At 45.8% G+C, this 17,769-nt stretch overlaps 2 protein-coding genes across 3 annotated transcripts; one reads left to right on the forward strand and one right to left on the reverse strand.

Annotated features, from left to right (window-relative positions):
• The first annotated feature begins 1,968 nt into the window (after nucleotides 1–1,968).
• On the forward strand, nucleotides 1,969–6,101 carry LOC136542504 (chitin-inducible gibberellin-responsive protein 2-like). The gene is made up of 2 exons (XM_066534976.1): nucleotides 1,969–2,238; nucleotides 4,107–6,101. Exon 2 carries the CDS (start codon nucleotides 4,275–4,277, stop codon nucleotides 5,913–5,915), a length of 1,641 nt encoding a protein of 546 aa, XP_066391073.1. The 5' UTR covers nucleotides 1,969–2,238; nucleotides 4,107–4,274; the 3' UTR covers nucleotides 5,916–6,101.
• Nucleotides 6,102–6,318: 217 nt separating this feature from the next.
• LOC136542503 (WRKY transcription factor SUSIBA2-like) lies at nucleotides 6,319–13,802 on the reverse strand. 2 transcript variants are annotated; one of them, XR_010780714.1, is made up of 7 exons: nucleotides 13,468–13,802; nucleotides 12,266–12,433; nucleotides 9,032–9,575; nucleotides 8,599–8,764; nucleotides 8,350–8,508; nucleotides 7,903–8,017; nucleotides 7,092–7,228 (listed from the first exon to the last, which is right to left on the reverse strand). XR_010780714.1 is itself a non-coding variant. In XM_066534975.1 (6 exons), exons 1-6 carry the CDS (start codon nucleotides 13,699–13,701, stop codon nucleotides 6,658–6,660), a joined length of 1,842 nt encoding a protein of 613 aa, XP_066391072.1. In that variant the 5' UTR covers nucleotides 13,702–13,787; the 3' UTR covers nucleotides 6,319–6,657. The 2 variants fall into 2 exon arrangements, 1 of the variants encoding a protein (XP_066391072.1); XM_066534975.1 differs by lacking the exon at nucleotides 7,903–8,017 and having other exon boundaries at nucleotides 6,319–7,228; nucleotides 13,468–13,787.
• Between the last annotated feature and the right edge of the window lie 3,967 nt (nucleotides 13,803–17,769).

Below are 17,769 nucleotides of genomic sequence, written 5' to 3' on the forward strand. Positions count from 1 at the left end.
CATCAAGCCGCAACAAGTTGCAGTTAATTAGATGCAACCCGTCTCTAACCCCTTCCAAAATTTGTTCTCTTGGTCTCGAATGAAACTCCCGCGCTACCGCTACTCGTCAGAATCGACTCTCGTCGACCGCGACCCGTGATTCCCCCCGTCTCCTATGATTTTGATGAGCCCCCTCTGGCCCTCTCCGTCTTTACTCCTGCGACGCCTACCGCCGCAGCCCCCGTTTGCTCCGCGTCCGCGGCAATCGGCATCGGGCAACGGGCAGGCAAGGGGCGGTACAGATTTTTTATCAGAAACGTTACTGTGCGGGCGTCCGTCCGGACAGACCCCGCACCGCTCGACCGACCGCGCGCCCGCCTCGCCTTATCCGCTCGCCTGTGACCCGCGAGCACCAGTCTCTCGGCCTCCTCGCCCGCTCCTCCTCCCGCTGCTACGTCGCGCGCCGTCGCCCTTCCCTCCCTCCCTCTACGACCCCCATGCCACCGGACGAGGAGGGCGACGGCGACAGCTTCCGGTGAGCTGCCCCTCTCTCCCTCCCCCCTTCCTCCTTCCCTCCTCAACCTTTCATGTCCCATGAGAGGAGGGCGATGGCGGTGGCTTCCGGCGAGACGCCCTTCCCTCCCTCCCTCCGTGACCTCCATGCCACCGGAGAAGAGGGCGACGGCGGCGGCTTCCGGCGAGGTAGGTGGGTCCTTCTCTAGATCTGAGCTCTCCTCCTCCACCTCCTCTGGATCTGAGGGATGCGGCGGTGGCTAGGGTTCCGGCGAGCTCTCGGGGTCAAATCTTGTCGTGTTGCAATGGTTTTTTTTATGTTGCAACATATAATTTCGAATGTTGCAATGAGATTGTTTTTCGGTTGTTGTAACAGATGTTTTTGCGATGTTGCAGTAGTACTGCTTTAAGATGTTGCAGTTGCTTCAATCTCATGTTGCAGTAGGTGTTCCATGTTGTTTCAAGTGTTTTTATTTTGAGCGTTGTTTCATATGCTTCACACCAATGTTACAATAATATGTTCTAAATGTTTCAGCTCCTTTATCCTATCGTTGCAGCAGTTAGTTCGGTGTGGTTGCAATAATATGTTCATGGTGTTTCAGCTGCTTCGTTCTAATGTTTCAGCTGTTGTTCCTTGTTGTTGCAATAATATGTTCATGGTGTTTCAACTGCTTCATCCCAATGTTGTAGCTGTTCAAATGTTTTAGCTCCTTCAATCTATTGTTGCAGCAGTTTGTTCCGTGTGGTTGCAATAATATGTTCATGGTGTTTTAGCTGCTTCAGCCTAATGTTGCAGTAGTTGTTTCCGTGTGGTTGCAATAATATGTTCATGGTGTTTCAGCTACTTTAGCATAACGTTGCAGTAGTTATTTCCGTGTTGTTGCATGTGTTTTATTCCAGCTTTCTATGTTGTTCGGCCGGGGAGGGGCGAGCCGGGGCGACCGGGGGCGCGTGGCTCGTCGGAGGAATAGTGGACGAAAGCGTTGGGGGCGAGCGGATGGAGGTGCTGCGGTCAGGAGGGCGATGTGGCATGCTCGTCGCGGACGTGGGGCGGTGCGAAGACGGACGCGACGGGCTGCGGGGTGAGCTAGGGGGGCGCGCGGCGCGAGTGGCGCGGGGAAAATGAGCACAGAAGAGAAATGGAGGGAGCAACGTGAGCCTCCTTCACGTAGACGTGTGGAGACTTGCGTCCGTGGCACCGTCCCATCGATCGGCATCCATCGACGTCCGGTCGCCAGCACAACCCTTTTTTTTTCTGCTGTCCCCGCGCGCGGTGCGAGTGTCCAGTGCGTGCACCGTGCTGCGGCTGGCTCGGGACCCACCCACGGTTTGAACACAGGCGCGCTGCGGGTCCCGCGCGTCACGCGACGAAAACCGCGGACGACGCGCACGGGCGAGCACAGGCGAAGCACGGCGAGACGCCACGCGCGACGCGGGTAGAAATACGCGGCGCCACCCCGATAACGCCCCACTGCCCTTCCTCCCTCGGCGGAAACATCCCACTCCCCGGGCCATCACAACCTGCCTGCCCGTGCCCGCCCACTGCCCAGCGCGCACCATCCACGCCTCTTCTCGTCTTCTCCCCAGCTACCGCGCCCCCTCCCTGTATTACTGCGTGCCTTGTTCTTCCCTGTCTGCTCCACCAGCTTGGGGCTTAGCTACCTGGGCCTGGCTGTCCGCTCTCCGAGTACGGAAGCCTCAGCAGCTGAAGGATCTGGCCTGGGCGCCCGCCGGACGACGGGAGAGGTATGTGCTTGCCTCCTGCCTTGGCTTGCCTTCTTGTTCTTGGGTAGCTGGTACTAGCTCGGGCTTGTGTGCGGTTGGCGACTGAGACGGATGGGATTATGGGAAGCTGCTGTTTTGCTTGCTTTGCTTCAAGGTTCAGGTTCAAGCTCCTGTAACTCTGCTCGGACTGCGTGTCGTCTCTGCTTGCCCCTGTTAGTGCCGCTTCGGGGCCTCGCTGTCTTACTGCGGCTGTTTTTTACCTTAGCATGTGGCAGTGGTTTGCGTGAACCGATCTAGACGCTCTCAGTTCGTTGTTCTGTGCCCTGTGACGCTGAGAGACGTGGGAGCTTCAAAAAAAAAGTATAGTAAAACGAAGCTGCTCTGAACTCTGAAGGGGGCTTTTCTTGGTGAATCATGATTTTTTACTCTCTCCATTTTCCTTAAAAAGTGATTGTTTTTTCTGCATACAGTATCCTGCAAGAACAGGATCCTACTACTAGTAGTAGTACAAGTAGCCTACAACTCCCATAGGCTCGTACAGCACATTCATCATTCATGCCCTCATGGCCTTGCTTTGTGAAGTTATGGGGAATTTCTTGTTTTTTTTTTAAAAAAAAACATGTCAATCGATTAGGTCTTAGGATGAGCACGATGCACACGAGTGGTGGTTAGTACGCGTTTACGCGGATCTCTTGATCCGCGACCGGAAAAACAACAGATCTAGAAGCTTTTGACCACCTGATTTTCTGAAAAATTTATATATAAAGAGGATAAAAAATTTTCTTGTGCCGGGAGTGGTTCAACGTACGGGTCAAACTCCTTGTGCGGAGCGGGGGTTGGTTTGCCGCAGAAAATTCTCCGAGACCGATGGTGATACTTTATGACTCTCGCCTGCAGCCTCTCTTCTGTTGACTGTTCGTACCACAGTTCAGTACTCAGTAATACGTGCTTGCACGTTTGGTTCGGAGACTGTACGGTATACATCTCTTACCATGACGCAGAATCGTAGCTTTTCTTTGGTCAGCCTTACAGCATCCTCCTGCCCTTTCTGTCAGCACGAATTTGGAGATAGTTGGTCGTGCTTGTGTTTGTCGAGGTTCGGTGTGCTGCTGTGGTCCTATTTTGGCCCGGGTTAGATGCAAATTTAGTGGAGGATTTTGGGGATTACTATTTGGCCTACATCTGGCTTTCACAACTACTCCCTCCATCCCAAATTATAAGTCATTCCAAAAATCTCGGAGAGTCAAATCATATCAAGTTTGACCAAATTTATAATTAATGAAGAACCTAATGATACTTAGTTGGTATGATAAATGTTATTATCTTATCGTATAAATTTGGTCAAACTTGAGATACTTTGACTCTCCAAGATTTTTGGAATGACTTATAATTTGGGATCGAGGGAGTAGCATTTTCTGATTAGGCTAACTAGCTATATGCTCGGTCATGGCTTTCAGAATTAGCATGGATGAAAATACCTGCATGCTACCTTCAGTAAAGAGAACCTTTCCGAGGGAGAGATACTCTTTTTTTTTCCTGATTGACTAGAGATGCTGTTAAACGTATGTGCTAACTGTAGATTTTTCACAACTTGCTTTCTGAGAAACACACCAACCTATTTTTTATTATATGTATTAAACAGTAGGGGCTTCTTGCCCCTCCTGAATTCTCAAAAAAAACTTGCTTTCTGAGCAGTTAATTCTCAACTTGTGACAGTTGGGAACTTCTCTGAGTGCTTATTGTTGAGTTAGCACACCAGATTTATTTCTGTAAGGGACAAGGCTGTGTAGTTGGTTCTCATATTTCACTGTCAAACTTCAAGTACTAATTCTCTTACTGGTACATTACTTTGTAGGTTTTGTTCTCACATGCTTAATTTACTGTTGCAGATTCTGTTGTATCTTCATAAACTACTCCTAGACAACTAGAAGACATATCACACATATCAGCAATCAAATTGCAAACTCCGAATTGACTTCAAAATTGGACATGCTTGTCTTACCAGAAGCAATTGATAACTTGGAGTTGTAGTCTATTGGACTCTCTACTGGACCAGTATGGCTGACACTCCAACTTCCCGCATGGTGCACCCCTTTGGCGACGTCCCAAGGCAGACTCCCAAGCAATTCCTGTATTCTGGTAACTCACAACACCACTGTCATCCATACCAGTCAGCTTCGGACACCCATGTTGTGCAGCAGCATCGTTACACCATGAGGTCTCATTCGCCGGATGCTACTTCTGAAGACCATGAGACTCACAAGCAGTACACACTGGACTCCTCAGCAGCTTCTGGTTGTTCAAGGCATGATTCTCCCTCCAGTCAAAGTGTCCATGCTGGGAGTGGCAGCCCTGTATCTCATGAAGACAGCCACTCCGGCTCCACAAATGGCAATGGATCACCTGTGAGCACGTCGTGTGTCACTGAGGACCCTACTGATCTCAAGCAGAAGCTGAAGGATCTTGAGGCTGTAATGCTGGGGACAGACCCAGAGATCGCCAACAGTCTCGAGATCTCCATAGCAGACCAACTTTCATTGGAGCCCGAGTGGAAGCACATGATGAGCATGCCCGGAGGGAACCTGAAGGAGCTGCTAATTGCCTGCGCTAGAGCAGTGGAACATAACAACAGCTACGCCATTGATCTGATGATCCCAGAGTTGAGGAAGATGGTTTCAGTGTCTGGTGAGCCACTTGAGAGGCTGGGAGCCTACATGGTGGAAGGTCTTGTTGCCAGGCTCGCGGCCTCTGGCAGCTCAATCTACAAAGCTTTGAAGTGTAAGGAGCCCAGGAGTTCTGATCTCCTCTCCTACATGCACTTCCTGTATGAGGCCTGCCCCTACTTCAAGTTCGGCTACATGTCAGCGAATGGCGCAATCGCCGAGGCTGTCAAGGGAGAAGACAGGATCCATATCATTGACTTCCACATCGCTCAAGGGGCTCAGTGGATCTCTCCCCTTCAAGCCCTTGCAGCCAGGCCTGGCGGGCCACCCTTCGTGAGGATCACCGGCATTGATGATTCAGTCTCAGCTTACGCCCGAGGCGGCGGTCTGGAGTTGGTTGGCAGGAGGCTGTCACACATTGCTGGCCTCTACAATGTGCCCTTTCAGTTCGATGCAGTCGCTATCTCCAGCAGCGAAGTAGAGGAGGGGCATCTCGGCATCGTCCCTGGTGAAGCCGTCGTTGTCAACTTCACCCTGGAGCTGCACCACGTCCCCGACGAGACGGTGAGCACGGCGAACCACCGGGACCGGATCCTGAGGCTGGTGAAGGGCCTGTCGCCCAAGGTGCTCACGCTGGTGGAGCAGGAGTCCAACACCAACACGGCCCCCTTCGCGCAGCGGTTCGCGGAGACGCTGGACTACTACACGGCCATATTCGAGTCCATCGACCTGGCGCTGCCGAGGGACGACAGGGAGCGCATCAACATCGAGCAGCACTGCCTGGCTCGGGAGATCGTGAACCTGGTGGCCTGCGAGGGCGAGGAGCGGGTGGAGCGGCACGAGGTGTTCGGCAAGTGGAAGGCACGGCTGATGATGGCCGGGTTCAGGCCGTCCCCGCTCAGCGCGCTGGTCAACGCCACCATCAAGACGCTGCTGCAGAGCTACTCGCCGGACTACAAGCTCGCAGAGAGGGACGGCGTGCTCTACCTCGGGTGGAAGAACAGGCCCCTGATTGTCTCATCGGCATGGCACTAGTGTTGACTTCAGAGAATGTTGATCTGATGGAGAATGTTTCTTGTAACTTTCTAAGTACCTCGTAGTAGTTTAGATATGTTTGGCTGAGCACTAAAACTATATATAGGAAGCCTGTGGTGATACTGAGTCGGAAGAACACCTATAGCCTGATTCTGTGATGGCAGTCACCACCAGCCTGATAATGTGTGGTAGTAAGTTTTGGTATATGTTTCAGTTAATCAGTTTTGCTTTGAAAATCTGGGTGCATTCTGAAGAGTGATCTCAGTCAGGAAGGTCATCAACCCTTTTAACTAACCCTTCGGAAATCTTCGCTAGTGGGGCCGAAAATCAACAGAAATAATTCAGCTCAGTTTGCAGAAATCTAGTGTGGAATGATATATTTCATTCCATATTGAATATCAAACTGGCATCGTTCATATGCAGGCGATAACAAAGCTTTGCCACCGGATGGCTCTTTGGTTCTATCCCATATTCCAGTACAGAAAGAAGTCTACATAACCAAATTATCACAATCTAATTAATCATAACTGGTTTGCTGTACAACGAATGTTGAGCTGCAGCGTCACATACAGCGAGTACATCCAAACAGCAAAAGACATCATGTGTCATCGCTGCAGCTCCCAGGTATACCTTGACCGCCTCCAATTATGTGCGGATGATACACAGTAGAACATCTTCTGAAGAGATCTTCATGACGACGGTAATATGTGATTCATGGAGGTATAACCATCTGCTGAGACACTCATGGACCCATCACTAAGTTACCAGCACTACTGTAACATAAGTTAGCTGATCGGTCCAAAGGTGTGGCTTTGAAAGTAAACCCTTCATTTCCTTTTTCTTCTCTGGAACCGTATATGCTGCTAGCTGCATTTCCAGGTACTGCTGTCACAGGCATTCCTGGAAGTCCCATGCTACCATACACAGGAGCCATGTGTTGCATTTGATACTGCATAGGTTCTGGAACTGAGGGCTGCATTTGGTTTGTTGCATCACTGTGGTTAGGGCTGATACCTACACCAAGGTCAAGACTGATGGTGTCACTTTCGGCTGCCTGAGAATATTGATTGGTGAAGGCCCTGGCATCGCATGCTCTCATCATGCCACCAAGGCCTGGCATGTTGCTGTTAATAGGATGCACCACAGGCTTCATCATGGGAGCTGTGGACATCTCATGGCTTGCATTCCTGGAAGCAGGGACTTCATGGTTATGTTTTCCTTCATATGTTGTGATCACTGACTTCGGGTCATGTGATGCTCTCTCAACATGCTTCCTGACCGGGCATCCTGTATGTGTGCATTTGTAGTAACTCCTGCAATCAAGAACAGAAGTGAATATGTTTTTACATATGAACGCACTGCCTAATGTGTCATTATTTTCTTAAAAAAATAAAGTGCGGAAAACTAGAGGCATGCCAATCTTATCACCAGGACAGCCACATCAAAATTTTGGCAACCATAGGTATCAAACCAACATGAATTGGAGTCCACATGCCTAGCTAGCAACCCAATTCAGAGTAAGTTCTTTCAAGCCTTACTTCCCAGCCAAATTAAACTACATGAAAGGCTTCGAACCAAAAGACCAAGCGTAGAAGACAAATCCCAACCAACCAATTGCCTTGACTTCATGTCAATAAAAAACACACTTTATTTATGCAAACTACATATATTTGGAAAAGAGTGCAAGACAATGCTTATTTTCTACATCAAATTTACTTTTGCAGGGTAGGGCGATAGGCTAGGATATATACATAAATCAACATATACTTGTATGATGGTATAAAAAATGTGAAGCACCTGATATTCCTTCCTTATACACTTTACATATATCTCATTACTTTAAATCTTGTGTAGTTAGATGCAATCTATGCGAAGGGAATAGAACACATCATAATAGTATTGGCTAGTATCTGCCCAAATCAGGTGCCAAACAGTACAAAATGGCAGCACAGATCAACTGAATAAATGGACTCTAGCTCTGAGGGACCTTGAAGGGACACATGGACAGATCTTAATAAGAAGGCTTCCTTCTCCATATTTGAGATAGATGTCCATAGCAGCTTTTGCATCTTTCCACCATACATCTTTACCAGATCTGCCTCCTAATTTGTTGAAAGTCAATCTTTCAGCTTATCAGCGTTAAGTAGAAAATTTTATTGTTTCTTGGTCATTTCCACTCTGGATTGAAGTTTCTAGAGAGGACAAGTAACCAGTATAGTAATAACAATTTTTTTAGAAAGGGCCAAAAATCAACAGGTACGCAAATGATCAATTGCAATAAGACATGCTGATTACAAACATTTCCTAGTTTTTAGTCCAAATAATGTAACCCGACTTTATCAGATAATGGTTCAAATTCTCTTGGAATGTCAAACACAAAAAAAAGAAGGCAAACATAATAGTAGCAAAAATAATGAACAAAATGAGTACTGACCGTGGGTTGGGGTTTCCTTTCACTACTTTCTGCCCATATTTGCGCCAGCGATACCCATCATCCAAGATATCAACTTCACTAACAGTTTGTACAACAACACGGGGCTCGCGATTTGGTTTACCCATCAAAGCAGCATCGATACCAGCAGATTCCATTTTCCTAGTCACACAGTTGTGGAGTACAGGATTAGCAATTGAGAGGAGAGAGCCTTTAGGGCAAACTGAATCCAAAGTTCAAACCATGTCTTACCTGCGTTTCGAGTCCAAATCATCATCGTCGTTAGCGTCATCCCCAGGGTAGGGTCTTCCACCTCCAGCATCAACATCATCGTCACTAGCTGGACCCGGAACAGTATCAACCATGCCAGCTGAATGTACTTGGTTACAGAGGTTGGAATAAATATTTGAAGGCTTGTCTGCATAATAACAGAAATTCTCAGACCCAACAAAATGTCACAGGTAAACATTAAGAAACTTAGTATCAAATGATCATTGTATGTTCAAATCATTCCTTCTCAAGAATTTGGAAGACTCAGGAACTAAAGTTGTTACAAAAGCAATTGAAACAGACATGCAAAATGAGCAAGAAAATACTTCATAAAGCAAAATAGATATATGTATGCTCAAGTAGAAATTGCAATGCACCGGAAAAATGTAATTACAAAAAACCATGGCACACTCACCTTCAATAGGTGCCACACCATCATATCTTTCTTCACCTTGGCTTGAAGGAACTGCACCAGCAGCTACCCTTCTATTCGGTTGGGGCTTAGGATGATTATGACGCCCTTTATAAACAACTTCAGTAATCTGACCATCAAGCGAACGCTCTAATAGCTTTTTAACTTCACAATTAGGATGCGTGCACTTGTAATAACTTCTAGGATTTTCACTTCCCTTGACATGCTTCTGTCCATATTTGCGCCAGTTATAGCCATCCTCTGCTGATTTTTCAGCTACATTTTCAGTTTGTGCCTCCTGGGCAGCATTTTCAGAGCTATTTATCTGGTGCATCGCTGATGTACCAACTTCAGCAGGCATATTGTCAGATGGACAAACTATTGAAACAGGTTGGTTTGGAGCACTTGAAACATTTGCTGTGTGACTCGATTCCCGTGAGCAGAGAGGTTTGTTTTCAGTCATCAAATTGCTAGATGGTGAGGCATGATTTAAGCTATGATTTTGCATAGGGGTGTCATGATGATTTTGATTGTTGACCGCAGGAGCCTGCATGTGAGCACTATGAATGTCATGGAATACAAAATTATTTGCAGTGTAAGTCAACAAGAATAAGAACACAGAAGCCCCATATGGGTATATCACAATAAATACTGAAGTTTTTTCATAAAAACGTATCAATTATACAAAAAGAAAATTTTTACATATATGAGAGTAGACAAGTTAAGACTCGGGACAAAATATAAGAATATCAACTTCATTCGATGTTGAAGTTAGAACACCCTATTTTGTTGATAATAACCGAAGCCACAGAAAGAGTAATCCTTTCAGCACTGCAACATAAGAATGCCATGGAAATTTTATAAGGAAACATCCACACCACTTCGGTCGTGGACTATTCCTATGAAATTCCTGTAGACTTTCCTCTTTATATTCTAATTTCGCAGGCTTGTTGTAAATGTGTAAGCACACTAGCAACCTTTTCACCTCGAACTGTCCTAAAACTTAATCATAACATATATTCCTTAATCAATCCATTTTCCAGTGTAGCATTTTATAGGTTATCAAGCCAGAATGTAACAGAACCATAACTCATTCAGACTTGAAATTGTGGTATACACAAAGCCACAAACACAACAGTATCACTCATATGTGGTCAGTTACTCAGTTGAAAAAATAATACTGGGCGCTCAATAGCAGGCCCCTGGTCCCCTTGTAAGTCATTTGCAAAGCCCTAGGGATTTTTTCCCAAACCATGATAATGAACTGTGTCACCTACTTTTTATTTCTAGCAAATCCAAGTAGAAAAACTTAGACTAGTGACAACGTGCACTAGACCCAACAAAACTGAGTTAATCATATTCCAATATAACAGTCAAGAGTTCAAATTAATTTGATGCCAAAATTCACTCCCTAACTCCCAAAATAAACAGCAGAGAGGGGGGGCGGGGTGGGGTGGGTCGGGGTGGGGGGGGGGGGGGGGGGGGGGGTGTAACCGGTTATGTTATCCAACTAACTTACTGATAACTACACAGCTATCAAAGTACGGTAACAGATCAAGGTGTTGGTAAATTGGTAATTACTATTTTAGTCAAAGAAACATGCACATAAGTGCTACTCCCTCCGTTGCCTTTTACCAGGCGTGACAAGGCTGTTTGCAGATACCAAGGACAAACTTCAATCACATGCAAATTGTATCAACTCACGTAGTCATCTGTGTCCCCGCCCCCGGGCACGAAGTCTAACCGTCCCGTTTCCGCCCAGCAGTATACAGGCCACGTTTGCATCCACTCTTTCATTTAATGGACCAAAGGTGCCGTTCCATGCATGTAATGTTTCGGCGTTGGGATATTTGCATGCATGAGACGTTTCGGTTTTGAGTGGTCTAATTAAGTGTCTCCCTCGATACTCCAGCCCACCCAGTATTATGGCCAAAATGAAAAACGAGAATACGCCTGTTATAACGGAACGGAGATAGTAGAACACAGTAGAAAGGGGGTGTTTTTTTCATACAAAACAAGAACAAAAAAAAAACAAATTGATTCCATGAACCAGAATGCAATATAGAGCTCCTATGATCCTATCTATAAAATGTAAAACACTGAAACAAATTAGCTGTATCTCTGAATACTAATAAGATAAGGATTGAACAATAAGCGAGCATCATGCTGCTAAAAGGAAGTGGTGTAAAGTACATCAGAACTATAACTTCCCTCTGCAGAGCTTAAAGATAATTTCTACATTATATTTTAGGTTGCGTTTGGAAGTAGGTATTGAGACTCAGAATTCGGAATTGGAATTGCTAACTCCGAATGCCGTTGTTTGGATGTCATGGAATTTGGAATTGGAAATGAAACTCAATACCAACCGGTATTGGTCCCACTCTCACCCCTTCACCCTTGATACCGAGCCGAGCCCCTCCGTATTCGCTGGAATCGTGTCGCCCCCGTCCCCCCGCGTCTCTCTCTCACCCCCTTCGTCTTCGACATGAGAAGCTGCGCCACCGCTCCCTGCCTCCCTCGCGTCGCCGTCGCTCCCTGCCTCCCTCGCCGGCGGGCCGCGCTGCCCCTCCCTGCCTCCATCGCCGGCGGGCCGCGCCGCCCCTCCCTGCCTCCATCGCCGGCGGCGTCGCCGTCGCTCCCTGCCTCCATCGCCGGCGGCGTCGCCGTCGCTCCCTGCCTCCATCGCCGGCGGCGTCGCCGCCCCTCCCTGCCTCCCTCGCCGGCGGGCCGCGCCGCCCCTCCCTGCCTCCATCGCCGGCGGCGTCGCCGGCGCTCCCTGCCTCCCTCGCCGACGGGCCACCCCGCCCCTCCCTGCCTCCATCGTCGGCGGGCCTTGCCGCCGCTCCCTGCCTTCCTCCGCTGGCGGGCTGCGCTCAACGGGCGGCAGAGGGGATGAGATGTTGTCTGTCAATTCCAATTTGATGATATGGATATCCAAACATGAATTGGTATTTGCCACTCAGTTGAATTCTATCTAGCAATTTCTTCTGCATCCAAACAATACCTTTGGTATTGTATCCATTTCCAAAACTAGTCTGATTTGGTATTCAACCCAATTCAATTCTAAGCCCTCCAATATCTACATCCAAACGAAGCCTTAGTGGTATCATACAAACAAAATGCTTAAACTCCCTTTGTTGCTATAAAGATAAAGTTTTTTTTGGTAGCTCCCTCAAGATGCATGTTCTATGTTGCTGAAGAATTACAAAAGTAATCATTCCAATAATGGTTCCATACCGCCGATTGAGAATTGAGATGAGGCTTGAATTCAAAATCCCGAGAGCCTCCATCTTCCTGGCCACTACCAGCTGAATTATCCCTAGGCGAAGGCAGTATGTCCCGATGAGTGCTCTTGTTTATGATTGCAGCCATGCTCAGAGTACCAGTTGTGGGAGACGGTTCAACCTAAATAGAAACAACGCTATTTGATTATTTGTCCAGCAGGATAAACTATATCTATATGAATTATTGAATATCAAATAGTGTAGAACGACGCTCACACAACTTGTTCAAAGTGTTTCTGTTATGACAATATAGTATTATTTAAGCCCTTAAAGGTTTATTAGAACCACCAGTGAAATCTGAAATGAATACTAACTTCATTAATTCTTACTTTAGTAAGAAGAATATATTTGCCAAGCATCTAATGATTGGAAACGGAAACGGAAACAGAGAAGAATGTCAACAGTAACAACAAACTGGAACAGAGCAATAATTATGAATCTGTAATCAAGCATCCTATCCTCACTTATTTTGGGTTGTGGATAGTCAGAAAGAAGAATGAAAACCAGAAACAGCACTTAAACCAATCTCAAGAAACAATAGCAACGAAATGGTCATCCATAGTCCAAGCAAGCCTGCAAAATTCACTCTTTCCTTCCCCCAGCAGCCTGGTGTTTTCTTTATGGAAGTGTACCATCCCTTAGCACTCGAGACCAGTACCATACCACCCGAGGCTGAGGAGACATTTCCTTAAATAAGGCCCTTTAAAGCCCCCACAAGAGAAATGCCGAGCGATGATTTGTTCTCTGAGCCACCAAGTGTGTGCCGGACAGAATAATTCCCCCAGACGCACAAGCAACAGCCTTCCCCATCACCCCCCGCACCAAATAGACGGCGCAGGGGCGCCCCAAAAGGAGGAGCCGAGCAAAAACAACCATATCCCCGAGAACCCCGCGGGAAAGGCAGCTCCAGAAGCCGCATATCACCACCGGAAATGCGAAAGAGCGGGGCAAAAGCGCGATATTCCGGCGCCACAAGCAAATCCCACCGGCGCAAATGTCTCATAAACTAGGCCATAAAGCTAATGCGCATCGGAATCCCTCTTTCCCCCCGTCCCGAATCAACCTGGGCGTGACATGGAGGCCCCGGAATTCGCAGATCCCACGGGAGAAGTGAGTGGCGCGGGTGACAGTTACAGGGCCGGCGCGGTAAATCACCTTGAAGTTGTTGAGGAGGACGGGGGACTCGAGGAGCGCGCCGGGGCTGAACCCGGCGGGGATGGTGAGGCACGGCTCCCGCGAGATCGGCAGCCGCGCGGGGGACATGGCCTTGTACCTCGCGCCGGCGCCGGCGAGCGCAGCCACACGTCGATCCGCCAGGACCGGCTTCTCCGGCGAGCCCCCAGCGCCGGCGGGGAGGTCCCCGGAGCTATGGTTTGGCGAATCGGCCATTGGCGGGGCCAGGATGTGGGGAGCAGAGTGAGGGGGACGAAGACAGGGAGCGAGCTAGGTGGTGGTTTTGGAGGGGATGGTGGGAAGGGCAGTTTGGGGACAGTGGCCCGTCTGGTAGCGGGGGCAGCGTGGGGTGGGAGGCCGCGACTCATGTTGACCTAATTAATAAATAATGAGGGCACGTGGATTGCCCCTTCTGCCCCTGCGACGTGCGCGAAATCGCAGGGGGCTGGGGGGGGGGGGGGGGGGGGGCGCTGGCCGGAAGCGGAGCAAGCGTGGGGCGTGGCGTGGGTGTGAGCAGAGCAACCGCGGCACGAAACCGGTGGTGGGATCCGGGGCGGGGGGGCCAGTGGAGTGCAGACAGCGACGACGAATGACGTTTCACGTGCGTTGGGGCCGTGGTGGTGGTGGGGCCTGTGGGGAAATGAGGGGTGGGCAAGATAAATGTGTGTGTTAAATTCTGCATGGGATGCCTGTCAGGGCAGAGGCGCAGAACAGTAAACAGAGGAAGAGGGAGGGGGTCTGGCCTGAATTGATTACAGGAGCTGCACGTTGGATGGCGTAGGACGGTAGGAGATGTTTCTACTGCGGTTAGATTAGATTAGCAGATCCAGGAACTGCGCTCGCAGCAGTCGGAGCAGTGACAGTGAGCAGCTACAGAAATAGGGCAATGACAACGTCACTCGAATTTAGGGCCGGTTTAGGCCGGGTTCACTTTGCAAATTTTTTAAACCCCATAAATAATATTACTTTCGTCTTATTTGGCAAATATTGTCCAATCGTGGACCAACTAGGCTCAAAAGATTCATCTCGTGATTTCCAACTAAACTGTGTAATTAGTTTTTTTTACCTACATTTAATACTCCATGCAAGCGGCTAAAAATTGATGTGATGGAGAGAGAGTGAAAAAACTTAGAATTTGGATGGCATCTAAACAAGGCCTTAGTTCAAAAAAATTTTACCCTAAAGTGTCACATCGAATCTTGCGGCACATGCATGGAGTACTAAATGTAGACGAAAAAAAACTAATTGCACAGTTAGGTGAGAAATCGCTAGACGAAACTTTCGAACCTAATTAGTTCATAATTAGATACTAATTATCAAATACAAACGAAAGTGCTACAATAGCCAAACCAAAAAATTTGGAAACTAAACGCGCCCTTGTTTTGCATGCTATTGCCTATTGGTCAAGATTGCTTACATCACCTTTACCTGCTAGTTGATGGTAGCGAGTACCAGTTCTGTAGTATGGAACTGGAAGTGTCACATACCCAAGCTCGATGAATGTGGGTGAGCATTCGTTCAAGAGCTAACCATGGTAAGGGAGTCTCAAACAAAGCCAGAAAGTTAGCTCATTTATTTCCACATCGAATTCTTGATCTCGGAGGTGTTCGGATACTAATAAAAAAATAAATTACATAATCCGTCAGTACTACACGAGACGAATTTTTTAAGTCTAATTAATCCGTCATTAGCGTATGTTTACTGTAGCAAACCAATGTCAAATCATGGACTAATTAGGCTCAAAAGATTCGTCTCGTAAATTAGTCGCAAACTATGTAATTAGTTTCATAATTAGTCTATATTTAATACTCCATACATGAGTCTAAACATCTGATGAGACAACGACTAAAATTTAGAAGTGGCAACCAAACACCCCTGAATAGAGAAAATGATACGAGAGAGTGTACTTTCGATTCTTCAAGAAAGAAAATGTGATGTGATCCATGCTTCATTGGCGTGAGAGAGGTTAGATTGTTAAAAATCGTATATGTAGGACCCACATGGTTTAAGCAATGTGCTAGAGATAAACCTTGAAGGGGTAATAATTTTTTGTTCTCTTTTTTTATACGAGGTGGATGGGCTTAGAGCCAGTGGGCTAACATTATTGGCAGAGAAGCTCTAATACAATACAACATTAGTAAAAAAGCAAGAGTAAGCAAATGCGGCTCTCTCGTTTAAATTGTAAATTACTCTGATTTTTCTAGATATATTCTATATTTAAATGCATTGTAAAAACTATGTACCTGAATGACTTATAATTTAGAATAGAGGGAGTACAACTTTTGATAAGTTTCAAAAGCCAATGCATCTGTGCTCGTTAGGAGATTTCCAAATTGGAGCCCACCACAAAATCCATGACCGTTATTGTGCCAAGTTCCAACCAGAGTTATGCTATAAAACAGTGGCCATTGAGTGACAGGGCATCAACCCTAATGATGTTGCTTCAGAGCTTATGAAACTAGGCATATTCAGCTCTAGACTGTAGTAGATATTTAGCCTTGATCTTATTTCCTCTATTCCAAATGATAAGAAATTATGGATTTTCTAGTTTTGGCTATGCATATACATTATGTCTAGGAATAGAATAAACACTTCTCCCTCCGTTCCAAATGAATCTAGACATATACTTCTAGCTTTTGTAGATACGTAGCTTTTGCTATACACTTAGACATATAATAAGTCTAGTAGATACTAGTAGATACATAGTAAAAACAATGAATCTAGAAAAAACCAAAATGCCTTATAATTTAGAATAGATGGAATATGTATCTAGAAAAGTTGACTTATAGTTTGAAACGAAGAGAGTACATACGTATTCTACTCTGCTTGAAAGATGGTTTATGTGGTGCTGTTTGGATCTATTAGCTGATAATAATCAATATAATTAGCTAATAGCTCATAGCTAACATTAGCTAGCTACTATTAGTTGGTTTGGTCCAACTAGTTGATAGTTATCAATGAGTATTAGCTAACAATTAGCTAGATCTAGGTAGATTTAAATAAGCTAATTATTAGTAATTGCTAACTATTAGCTCCATGGATTCCAACAACAGTAAACCTAGGGATGAAAACGAATCAGATCATCCTAATCCGATTTTCTTTGTTGTATTCGGATCGGAGCAATGCGGATAATGCGCGGATGCGGAATTTTTTGGATGCTGGTACGGATATGGAGTGAAATCGGTTCGGATGCGGATTTAAATAGTCAAGTAATATGTGCTTATGTAGAGAATTATATGCTTATTAAGAATTAATTTTGTAAGGTATGAATAACAAGTATTAGACAATAATCCTGTATTGCACTCCATCTCATGGCTATCAAGCCGACAAAATTAACAATTAACAAGTCATCCTCACTGATAATGATAAGTTATTAGCTAATATGTAATAACAACCAGCGAGATCTCAATTGAAAATTTATAACACCAAATAGCGACATAACAAAATAAGAGTTATCAACAAATAAACTTTTTAAAATTCCTGAATTCCTTTAGGATTTAGTCTAGGAAGAGAAATTAGCGGATATCCTATTCTATGCATCGGATAATTCGTATAGAATTTACCCGACATATTTTACCGATTCTATATCCTACTCCGCATCCGCACACAATCGGATTGAGATTATCTATATCCACATGAATATTAAAAGTTCTCATATATATCCTTAAAATTCGAATTTAGATTGGAGCAGAGCGAAGAAATCCACACCACTTTCACCCCTAAGGTGTGTTTGGTTCCATCATGGATATCCATGGATACACAGTGTTTGGTTGGATGGACAAGCTGAACCTGGATATTCACAATATGAAATATTCTAAGTAGATACTGAATATCATCGCCCTAAAAAATCTGACGGATGAGGATATCCACGTGTTGATTAGCGCATGTTTTATGTGACGATTAGAATAGTTTAGTGCTAATTAACATATTTTATTTTAATTAGTGATTATAATGATAAGATTAGTGTCGGTGCATATTTATTAGTGTATAATTAGTTGTTATTATTTTAAATTATAGATATAATTAGTCCAGTATTCTCATCCTATACAATCTCATCCATCCAACTAAATAGAAAAATAGTTCATCCTATCTCGCTAACCAAACAGACAACGTGGATATCAAGAGAGTACATACGTATTCTGCTCTGCTTGAAAGATGGTTTATGTGGTACTGTTTGGATATATTAGCTGATAATAATCAATATAATTAGCTAATAGCTCATAGCTAACATTAGCTAGCTACTATTAGTTGGTTTGGTCCAACTAGTTGATAGTTATCAATGAG

The sequence above is a fragment of the Miscanthus floridulus genome, chromosome 3 (assembly GCF_019320115.1).
Source record: "Miscanthus floridulus cultivar M001 chromosome 3, ASM1932011v1, whole genome shotgun sequence".
NCBI lineage: Eukaryota > Viridiplantae > Streptophyta > Magnoliopsida > Poales > Poaceae > Miscanthus > Miscanthus floridulus.